This window comes from Mobula hypostoma, chromosome 21 (assembly GCF_963921235.1).
Source record: "Mobula hypostoma chromosome 21, sMobHyp1.1, whole genome shotgun sequence".
In the NCBI taxonomy this organism is placed as follows: Eukaryota; Metazoa; Chordata; class Chondrichthyes; order Myliobatiformes; family Myliobatidae; genus Mobula; species Mobula hypostoma.
The window spans coordinates 48,004,158-48,016,333 of NC_086117.1; the positions used below are offsets into that span (position 1 = coordinate 48,004,158).

General features: G+C 42.3%; 1 protein-coding gene across 3 annotated transcripts in view; it reads right to left on the bottom strand.

Moving 5' to 3' along the window:
- Positions 1-1,229, bottom strand: part of zgc:162952 (PKc_LIMK_like_unk domain-containing protein) — an 87,856-nt gene extending 86,627 nt beyond the window's left edge. The window contains exons 1-2 of one of the 3 annotated variants that reach the window (XM_063073951.1): positions 1,062-1,229; positions 769-967 (exon numbers count right to left, since the gene is read on the bottom strand). In XM_063073951.1, coding sequence (XP_062930021.1) covers positions 769-932 — 164 coding nt within the window. In that variant the 5' untranslated portion in view covers positions 933-967; positions 1,062-1,229. Of the gene's footprint in view, positions 1-768; positions 968-1,061 lie in introns of those variants that run through there. The other 2 variants (XM_063073950.1, XM_063073949.1) reach the window with 2 other exon arrangements.
- Between the last annotated feature and the right edge of the window lie 10,947 nt (positions 1,230-12,176).

Consider the following 12,176-nt stretch of genomic DNA (forward strand, 5'->3'; position numbering starts at 1 on the left):
CATCTTGTGTTTCTTCTTGCCCTGCCCCCAGCTTCTTACTCTGACTCCTCATTTTTTTTTCTCCAGTCCTGATGAAGGGTCTCAGCCCAAAACGTCAGCTGTTGATTCTTTCCCATAGATGCCACCTGGCCTGCCAAGTTCCTCCAGCATTTTGTGTGCGTTGCCTGGATTTTCAGCATCTGCAGATTTTCTCTTGCTTGTAATCAACCCCCCCCCCCCATCCAGACATTCTATCTTCTCACCTCTCCCACAGGAAGGTACAAAAGTCTGAAAGCACACACCACCAAAGTCAAGGGCAGCGCCTATCCTGCTATCAAACTCTTAAATGGATCCCTTGCACAATAAGTTGGACTCTTGACCTAACAAGTTACCTCGTCATGATCTCATTGTTTACCTGCACTGCACTTTCTCTGTAGCTGCTACACTTTATTCTGCATTGTTAGTGTTTAATCTTGTTCTACCTCAATGCACGGTGTAATGGTTTGCTCCGTAAGACACTGTATTTTTGTACATCTGACAATAATAAACCAATATTTTCTGACACCATACGAGAGACCCAAAAACTTGTGGGGCCACAACAAAGCTCAAAGCAAACCCGAACAACAGTTACCTAATTATCACATCCAAGCACCGTGCACCTGAAAGGAAATTCGATCCATCGCCTAGTAACGCCTTCACGCTGCTCATTTCCACAGCACTCAGCCGATCGATGAAAGAGATCAGCAAACACAAAAAGCAGCACTCAAAATTGTGGACAGTTTCCCTTACCTTGTACACTTTAGAAAAGAACCCACTTCCTGCCAATTCGGAGCTGAAGTTTTCCCAGAACTCCAGCTTTCTGACAGCAGTTCGGAGTTTCTGCCACCGATCCACGCGGTAGTACGAATCGGATGATTCCCCGTAGAACGGTGATGTTGGGCGACTGGGCTCATTGGAGATTATCTCAGTCTCACACATGATAGTAGGTCTACAACGGGGGGAAAAAAATCAGTAAAACATTTAAGGTAAAGAAGGCAGCTCTAAAGTACCATTACAAATGCAGAGCGTGCACTGTTCAGTACCTATCATGACTTAACGCAAAGCACGGACGTCGATTTCCTGAGTGGAGCCGGCTGACCGCACTAGCTCTGAGCAAGAGCAACGCCGACTCTGCGCACTTGCCCTGCCCGCGTTCAGATAGGTAATCTCCCTAACTGTGATTATCCAACAGCCAGGCAGCGACACCCCCACCCCCTCAGGTATTCGTGCAACGTGACCGAGACAGGTGGGTGGGCCAGAACAGATTCCACCCGGGAAATCCTGACTGACGGCAAAGCCACGCCCCTCGGCTCCGAGACAAGTTAAAGCCGTCAGCATTTGCCCAAGCTTCTCAACATTTCTGACAATCGTCGTATTTTTATTGTGTTTCCGTACATATTGTGTTTATGAGGCAAAGACAGAGTGGATAACAGCGACACCCCCCCCCCGCCCGTGCGGAAATGGCTAATACAAGAGGCTGTAATTTTAAGTTAATTAGTGAAAAGTATAGACAGAATGTCAAAGGTAGTTTTGTTTTACACACACAAAATGTTGAATTTGTGGAGCACACTTTCTTCAGTGGTGATGGAGGCGTATACATTAGGAACATTAAGTTATGTGGGAGGGAAGGATTAATCTTACAGTTATTAAAAGACTGGCACAACATCATGGACCAAAGTGCTTTACCATATTATGTTAAAAATGTCAGAATTTCTATAATCATGTTACAAATATGTTTGATTGTTGAAATCTCAACAACACTGTTTCTATCTATCCAGATACACCCATTCATGTAAATACACTGCCCCATACAAACAAAAAAATATCTTCTGAGACCTGCATGATTTTTTTCATAGATCAGGTTGCACTCTGGTAAATATGCCAACGGAACAAAATATTTCTCAAAGTGTTCTGTACACACAGAAAACCACCATTTCCTGCAGTGAATGAACTCAGTGTTTGCAAATGTGCTGGACAGGTACACACAGAAAGATTCCATTGTCAGTATCACCATGAGAACTGTTAGCCTAAATACATTCGATTGAGCTTATCCAAGAGACAGAGTTCGTACCTGCCAGAAGAATTAATACAGAACTCTTGGAGTCCAGCCGCACTATATATATTCTGCATCGTTCTGCACTACATGCATTCATTTTGGACAGATTTAAAATGAACAGCATAAAACACAGCTAAGGGGACAATTACAAGCAAGAGAAAATCTACAGATGCTGGAAATCCAAGCAATACACACACACAATACTGGAAGAACTCAGCAGGCCAGGCAGTATCTATGGAAAAGGGTATATAAATAGTTGACGTTTCAGGCCGAGACCCTTCATCAGAACCTCTAACAATTCTAAGGTTACCTCCAACTGGAAGCCACCTCAAAATAGTATCACATTCTTACAAACTTTAATTTATATTTCTAATAAAATCATAGCCTCTTTATTATTTTTAAAAGTGAGGGATAATTGTCTAAAGCCTTCCTTTTTTTCCAGTTTGAGGCTCATGAAAAGCTGACAGGACACCTCGAAGTTTCCAGCTAACAATGTTAAAGAAATAGAACTTGCAGTAATGCCACCTCCCACAAACCACTGCAGTGCAGTCCTCAGACATTTGTCTCAACTTGGACAATCTTATGAGTAACGAGCCTAATTAGCATTGAAACGATTGCAGCGTAAACTTCTCAGGTTTGCTAAGATTTCAAGCAAATCATGTTGTCACCATGGAAGTACAGTATCTCTTTAACTCCACCGGGGATTCCCACACCCAGCCCAGCAGTGCGAAATGAAAAAAGTAAGCACCTTTCATATTCATGCATTTTTCTTTCATAGGAATATCATTAACCCACAGTCCAACAAGCCTGACTCTAAAACAAATTACCAGTAAATATCAAAGCCAGGTATCAGAATGAATGTGAACATTAACTCTGCTATGGCTACAAAGGTGAGCAGTCTTCATTTCAGTTGCTTGCATGTACAAAACTAAATAGAAGTTCTTGCCAGCAACAAGTTCAGACACTTAAGGGAAAAAAACAAAACAAAGATTACAATAATTAATGTTCATTTATTAATTAATATATTAGGAGGACATAATGCTCAAGCTTTCACTGGAGTATATACACTGTTGCCCAAAATTTGTAGTTAGCAGATGGAAAGTTATCCAAAGCTATATTTCTTCAGCGGTTTGAAGGGGACATGACTGTGCAAGCATGTGAAGATCAGCCAGTGAGAACAGCGGAAAGAGTTTAAAAAGAAGATAGATTTACAGAGTGGGCGTCGGCAGAGCGGGCAACTGAGTAGAGGGAGACAGAGTAGGAAGGCTTTGTCTCAACAGGGCTTCGGTGATAACGGGTCGAGGCCAGGTAGGATATATGTTTAAAATAAAGACAGAAAGGATGTGCGTCAGGCCGCTTTTCTGTGCTCAGTGTCAGATGTGGGAGGTCCTGGAGACTCCCGGCCTCCTGGACGACCACATCTGCGCCAGGTGCGTCGAGCTGCAGCTCCTTAGAGACCGGGTTAGGGAACTGGAGCTGCAGCTCGATGACCTTCATCTGGTCAGGGAGAGTGAGGAGGTGATACAGAGGAGCTATAGGCAGGTGGTTACACCGGGGCCACAGGAGACAGAGAAGTGGGTACCTGTCAGGAGAGGGAAGAGCAAGAAGCAGGTACTACAGAGTACCCCAGTGGCTGCCCCCCTTAACAATAAGTATTCCTGCTTGAGTACTGTTGGAGGGGAATGGCCTACCTGGGGGAAGCAACAGTGATCGTGCCTCTGGCACAGAGTCTGGCCCTGTGGCTCAGAGGGTAGGGAAAGAAAGAGGATGGCAGCAGTGATAGGGGACTATATAGTTAGGGGGTCAGACAGGTGATTCTGTATACACAGGAAAGAAACACAGATGGTAGTTTGCCTCCCAGTTGCCAGGGTCCGGGATGTTTCTGATCGCGTCCACGATATCTTGAAGTGGGAAGGAGAACAGCCAGAGGTCATGGTACATATTCGTACCAATGACATAGGTACGAAAAGACAGGAGGTCCTGAAAACAGACTACAGGGAGCTAGGAAAGAAGTTGAGAAGCAGGACCTCAAAGGTAGTCATCTTGGGATAACTGCCTGGGCCACACGACAGTGAGTATAGGAATAGAATGAGGTGAAGGATAAATGCTTGGCTGAGGGATTGGAGAAGGGGGCAGGGATTCAGATTTCTGGATCATTAGGACTTGTTCTTGACCATGTAGATATTAAGGAACAGGATGTGCTGGAGCGTTTGATAAGTTGGATAAATCACTGGGACCGGATGGGATGTACCCTAGGCTACTGTGGGAAGAGGGGGAGGAGATTACTGAGCCTCTGGCAATGATCTTTGCATCATCAATAAGGACGGGAGAGGTTCCAGAGGATTGGAGGATTGCAGATGTTGTTCCCTTATTCAAGAAAGGGAGTAGGGACAGCCCAGGAAATTATAGGCCCGTGAGTCTTACTTCAGTTGTTGGTAAGTTGATGGAGAAGATCCTGAGAGGCAGGATTTATGAACATTTGGAGAGGCATAATATGATTAGGAATAGTCAGCATGGCTTTGTCAAAGGCAGATCGTGCCTTACGAGCCTGATTGAATTTTTTGAGTATGTGACTAAACATATTGATGAAGCTAGAGCCGTAGATGTAGTGTATATGGATTTTAGCAAGGCATTTGATAAGGTATCCCATGCAAGGCTTATTGAGAAAGTAAGGAGGCATGGGATCCAAAGGGACGTTGCTTTGTGGATCCAGAGCCGGCTTGCCCACAGAAGGCAAGGAGCGGTTGTAGACGGGTCATATTCTGCATGGAGGCCAGTGTCTAGTGGTGTGCCTCAGGGATCTGTTCTGGGACCCCCTACTCTTTGTGATTTTTATAAATGACCTGGATGAGGAAGTGGAGGGATAGGTTAGTAAATTTGCTGATGATACAAAGGTTGGGGGTGTTGTGGACAGTGTGGAGGGCTGTCAGAGGTTACAATGGGACACTGATAGGATGCAAAGCTGAGCTGAGAAATGGCAGATGGAGTTCAACCCAGATAAGTGTGAGATGGTTCATTTTGGTAGGTCAAATATGATGGCGGAATATAGCATCAATGGTAAGACTCTTGGTAGTGTGGAGGATGAGAGGGATCTTGGGGTCCGAGTCCATAGGACACTCAAAGCTGCTACACAGGTTGACTCTGTGGTTAAGAAGGCATACAGTGCATTGGCCTTCATCAACCATGGGATTGAGTTTAAGAGCTGAGCGGTAATGTTGCAGCTATATAGGACCCTGGTCAGACCCCTCTTGGAGTACCGTGCTCAGTTCTGGTCCCCTCACTACAGGATGGACATGGAAACCATAGAAAGGGTGCAGAGGAGATTTACAAGGATGTTGCCTGGATTAGGAAGCATGCCTTATAAGAATAAGTTGAGTGAACTCTGCCTTTTCTCCATGGAGCGACGGAGAATGAGAGGTGACCTGATGGAGGTGTATAAGATGATGAAAGGCATTGATCGTGTGGATAGTCAGAGGCTTTTCCCCAGGGCTGAAATGGCTAGCATGAGAGGGCAGAGTTTTAAGGTGCTTGGAAGTAGGTACAGAGGAGATGTCAGGGGTAAGTTTTTACACAGAGAGTGGTGAGTGCGTGGAATGGGCTGCCGGCAGCGGTGGTGGAGGCGGAAATGATAGGGTCTTTTAAGAGAATCCTGGATGGCTACATGGAGCTTGAAAAAATAGAGGGCTATGGGTAAAGCCTAGGTAGTTCTCAGGTAGGGACATGTTCGGCACAGCTTTGTGGGCCGAAGGGCCTGTATTGTGCTTTAGGTTTTCTATGTTTTCTATGTTTCTATGTTACATGTAATCTTCAAAGCTAAAAGTGCCCCTTCTCCACCTGAGCTACAAGGGTGAATCAAAGGTAATGATTAAGAGATCTTAGCAAATGTAAATTGAAACATCAAAATGAAGTAAAGAATATAGATGACAGCCAACAACTGTTTTGAAATTAATATTTCTGAATTTGGTGCTGTTGACAAAGCCTGTATATATTGCCCATCTGTAACTGCCTTTGAAAAGATGTGGCCGGGCTTTCCTTTTGAACTACTGCAATTCTGCAAGTGGAGGTAGACTTAAAGTACTCTTAGGCAGGAATGTCCAGGATTTAGAACATGTCATGAAGAAAAATCTGTGATATATTTCCCAGTTAGGATGGTGTGTGACTTGGAGTAAAAGCCATGGGTGGTGGTGTTCCCATGTGGCTGGTGGGCTTGTTCTTCTTAATGGTAAGAGATTCTAGATTAGTAAAGTATTGTTATCCCCTCCCCCTTTCTTTCTCCCCAGGCTTCCCATCCCATGATCCTCTCCCTTCTCCAGCCTTGTATCCCTTTTGCCAATCAACTTTCCAGCTCTTAGCTCCATCCCTCCCCTTCCTGTCTTCTCCTACCATTTCGGATCTCTCCTCCCCCTCCCACTTTCAAATCTCTTACTATCTCTTCTTTCAGTTAGTCCTGACGAAGGGTCTCGGCCCGAAATGTTGACTGTACTTCTTCCTATAGATGCTGCCTGGCCTGCTGCGTTCCACCAGCATTTTGTGTGTGTTGCTTGAATGTATTATTGTTACTGGAGGGAACAGGTGTTTACAGACAGAGATTTATGATGGTGAGGGGTGCAATCAAGTGACTCCAACCAACAGAGTGTTTTCCTTGTGAAGCCACTAACTTCGTCTTTACCAGAGTTCCTTGATGCCGCTTGTTGTAATGTGAATACAGTCACCGGAGAGACGCAGCTGGTAGATATGAAGTGGTCTTTTATTTGACAAAATGAGACACAGCAGATATCATATTGAGACCCTTTTGGAGGAAGAGGCCTGTCTGACCAGATATTAGATGATATTTTATATGCTAAAGATCAAAAGACAATTATATATTTACAACGTATCTACAATGCTTCCTTTGAATTATATATAACTTTCACACCTCCTTCTTCACAACCACACTCCAGACAACCAAAATGAATGTTAACCTGCATTGTCTGGTTTTTCAATTAACTGCTGTTCACAGCTCCAGGAGCCTATTGTCCAGGGCTGCATTTAAAATTTAATCTACAGTCCATGTTCAGCTCTAAGGATTAGTTACCGAACTTAATATTTCGTTATACACCCTAACTCTAGAATATGCTCTAACACCACTAACAGTCAGATGTTGCCTTGATGATAAAGGGGTTCACTGTCATCTCACTTTCTGACAAGAAGCTTTGTCCATAACGTACACTTAACCTATCAACTTTTCTGGTGTTGTGGTTTCAACCACAGTGCTGCAAACAAATGCAAAAGCAATTTCCTTCTGAAGAATCTGTAAGTGATAATAACCACCACTGGGTATCTATTCCCACTCTACATTTGCAACTCTGACATTCTTTTGTCTAATCTATGTTCTCACTCTCTAACTGGTCTCATTCACTCAATGACCAGGTTACCTTGTTAATGATTTATCCCCATTATCACTCCAGGTTTACCCTCCTTACAGTCTAACAAGCTTTGTTTGACTCCATCACAGTTCTGATGAGGGTCTTTTACCTGAAGCATTAACACTGTTTCTCTTCCCACAGATGCATCCTGATCTGCTGAGTGTTTCCAACATTTCTGTTTCTAGTTTAGATTTCCGGCATCTGCAGTTACCTTTGATTCTCGCAACTCCTTGAATGTGAGAGAACTGCCAGGGAGCCAAAGTGTTAAGTTTCATACAGCTGTTGACCTTTAAGACAAACAATTCTTGCATTGCAGTGTTACAAAAAGCAGTGATACATTTCACCACTAGTTCTTGTTCCATGTGTTGTGAACTCTTTCAAACACTGTACAATCCGAGCTGTAACCTAGGTAGCTACAGCTCACAAAGTCAAACTTTATTAGCTGAGTAAATAGGGTGAGCAAAAGAAGAGATTAGAATCCCATTGCTCTGTACTTCATTGCAGGAGCAGCTAACCTTCAGAAGGTCAAAAGCTGGGAAAAGAAGACTTTACCAACAAAGATATACAAACTTCCAAGTCTAGTCTATGGTGCGTATCAGATAACTTCATTGATTCCAAATGCACCATTATGTGCCTTCTATCATCTGTCACACATTATGCCCTTTCTATAATGCACCTCTAATGCTTTTATGTTAAAAATGTTACATTTGTTGTTACTTTCTCCGGTATCCATAAAGTCTAATGTAAAATTTCAACTCCCTTCCTCTGATTCTTTCTGTTTTCCTTTCCCTTTCCTGCCATCTTCAAACTATCCCCTTCATTTCACCCTATTATCAAATCCTTCTGTTCATTCTGTCCTCGACTTACCTAGATTCCTGTTAAAGGCAGCTCAAGTACTCAATGTGTTAACAAGAATCATAGAATTCGAGGAGTTATGATACAGGAGGTCATTCAGCCCATCATATCTGTGCCAGACCATTGACAGCATACTCACCAACTGCATCTCAGTGTGGTATGGCAATTGTCCCATATCAGACCGCAAAGCACTCCAGTGTAAAAACTGCCCAGCGGATTATCGGCATCCAATTGCCCACCATTGAGAAAATCTACTATAAACACTGCCTGGGCAGGGCAAAAAGCATTATCAAGGATGCATCTCACCCTAACCATGGACTTTTTACTCTCCTCCCATCCGGTAGGCGCTACAGGAGCCTCTGCTCCCGCACCAGCAGGCACAGGAAGAGCTTTTTCCTTGAGCCTGTGACACTGCTGAACCTCTCATCACAGCACTAAGCAGAATTGCATCTGTATTATACTGTCTCAGTACTTTTATATTTGTGTGCTGTAGCACTCTTTTTACTCGCAGTTATTTTGTAATTAACACCATTCTTCGCATTTCTGGTCAGATGCTAAATGCATTTCATTGGCTTTGTATCTGTACGCAGCACAATGACAATAAAGTTGAATCTAATCTAATCCAATCTAAAATAACTACTAGGGCAAATTGCACCTTTCAGTGCTTGATCTGTAACCCTGCAGGTCATAGTTGTTCAGGTATTTTTGAAATACCAAATTTTCAGACGGTGAGGTGTCAATCTCAGGCCCTTTCTTGGTGAAATATTTTTCCCCAATTCCTCTTTAATCCTCCACTGATTACATGTTACAAGCTCCACATTCTTACAATGGAGTTTGTAAAAAGTAATCAGTCAGGAAATGAAGTGACTTATATTGTTGAACCCTAGTTTCGTTGCATCCAACTTGTCAATTCCCTCATAATTTATAGATCTCTATCCAGAGAAAGGAGAACCACCTTGTGTTTTTTTTTCTTGATTATTATAATCTCTCTTCAGCCTTGTCAGTCTCTTGCCGCTTCCCTTGCACTTCATTAACCATTTTTGAGACTGAGACGGTATCCCGTGCTCCATCTGTGGTTCAACCATGGTTCTACACATTTAGCCACGAGCGAGCCGCTATTACACTAAGATCTGTATGGATATCTACCAGCTGGTCGATATCTCTGTAAGTGAGCAGTTTCCAAGCAAAGGTTGTAGCATAGTCATCTAGTCAGCAAATCAATGGCAGCAGGTTATGTGCTATGCCAGTGGACTCCGCATGGAAACCAGTGGACCAGTACCCCCATAGATTCTGCAATTCTCGGGGTGGAATACTGTGCCCCAAACTCTTGGCAGATTAACCTGACAAGTTCAAAGTTCAAAGTAGATTTATTATCAAAGTGCATATATGTCACCATATATTACCTTGAGATCCATTTTTGTGCATGTGTTCACAGAAGAACGAAGAAATACAATAAAATCAATAAAAACTACAAAGACTGACAAACAACCAAATGTGCAAAAGAAAGCAAACTGTGCAAATACAAAAATCAAACAAACAAGCAAACACTAAAGAAGTAAATGCGATTTATTACAAATTACTATAAATTGCACATTCAGACGGAGACATAACATGAAGATTTTTACTTCTCATGTATGTGAAGGACGTAAGAAATAAAGTCAATTCAATTGGAATGATTCAGAGAACATGAGTTACAGAGTCCTGGAAAGTGAGTCGATGGGTTGTGCAATCAGTTCAGAGATGAAGTGAGCGAAGTCACCCATGAGTAAGGTCACAGGTTCAGCAGGGCCATTGAAATGAATGGGCTGCAGTCAGCTGCCATCACAAAAATAAGCAGTGCTTTTAATTTTGTCTAATTTTAATGAATTTAAGTCTGTTTATTTTCCTTAAGTGTGTGTGTGTGTGTGTATTAACTTTCATGTTTTTATTAATGTTAATTTTTTTTAAAGATAATACAGATTGAAACTCTAGTCTGGCAACTAGGGGCATGACTGGTGCCAGACCACAGAAAGTGCTTCTTGATCATCTTTCTCTGAGCAGGAGAACTATTCTTTCTAAGTATAGACAATTCCTGGGTCATATAAAGGTTCAACAACTGTCTGTTTCCTGGACTGGAAGTGGGAATTTCAGACGCTTTGTCATACACCCTGCCTGTTCAAAATCTATTAGGGATTGAGGGATGTAGATTGATTGTAAGGAAGCAGAGATGTGGAGAGACCAACAATGAAGAGGCTGAATTCTGTGCAACATTAACCTTTTTTGGAGAGGTTTTTAGGGGTTCATTGTCCAATGGGCAAAATTTATTCAGCACGATATAGTCCCAAATTACTTGGAATCCTATGCACAATAAGACTCTGATTGAGGCAATCCATTTTTAGCAGGTTCACAGACAATTCATGTGAAGAGGCACATCATATTGATTTAGCCCAGATGCTAGCAGGGGTTTAGGACTGGTCAAAATTTTCTGTGCTCTGTATTGTGATGAAAATTAATGCAGTCCCTATTCAATTAAAATATCACTTGAGAAAGGCATTACTTAGGCAAAGCTTAGACTAAAATTATGAGTTGAGAAAGTCCATCCATCAGCTTTGGAATGAAGGCAGACTGATGCAATTCAGCTTCCGATGGGCATAACTCAATTTAACATCACTTTTCTATGTTAAATAGAATAAAAGGACTAGAATTAAGTTAGTGTCTCCAGAAATAAGGCAGAGGAGTTAACGGAGTCAAGATTTAAAAATCAAAAAAGCTGCAGATCCAGAAATTTGAAAGACAAACAGAAAATGCCGGGAATGCTCAGAGGTCAAGCAGTGTATTTGACCTGAAATGTCAACTCTTAGTTTCTCATTTCACATCTGCAAAGTATTTTCAGTATTTTCTGCTTTTAGTTCAGAGATAAAGATTTATTCTGTTTTTAATCTGTAAAGTATTTAACGTAAAGAGCACTTGACATTTAATGCCACAATAACTGGAGATCTGTCCATAATGTCTTTTAAGATTACTGATTAAATTACAGCTTAATTATTATTATTCAATCATTCATAATGTCACCTGCAAGAAGGTTTGTAATTACTTAATCTCATTCTATTTGGCTAGGTTTGTTGACACTGAAAATCTGACCCTGAAATTGACGTAGGAAATATCAGCAAAGCCATTACCAATCACCTTTATAATTGAGGTAATCTGACAACTAATTCTAGAGGGTACACATAAATCTTGAGAATGCTGCCACTGAGTGCCAGCTCATCCAGGAGAATGTTTTTTGAAAAGCTTTTGCCCACCATCATCCGCAGAACCATAGGCGAGGTCCTGGAGGACTGGCTAATAGCTAATGTTGTTCCATTGTTCAAGAAGAGAAATAGGAATGAACCTGAAGGCTATAGAAAGTTGGGTATTGTGTTAGTGGTAGGGAAACTATTAGAGAGTATTCTTAGGGGTAACATTTTGGAAAACTCCGGCCTAATTACGGACACCTGAATAGATTTGTGCAGGCCAAGATGTTTCTCGCTAACTTGATTAAAAATAAAGATTAAGCTTTATTTGTCACATGCACATCAAAACATACAGAGAAATGTGTTGTCCTGACGAAGGGTCTCGGCCTGAAACGTCGACTGCGCCTCTTCCTATAGATGCTGCTTGGCCTGCTGCGTTCACCAGCAACTTTGATGTATGTTGCAGAGAAATGTGTTGTTTACATCAACAAACACAGTCCGAGGATGTGCTGGGAGATGCCCACAGGAGTCACCATGTTTCTGGCGACAACACAGAATGCCCACAGTTGACTAACCCTAACCCATATGTCTTTGGAATGTGGAAGGAAACCATAAAAATTCTTTACAGAT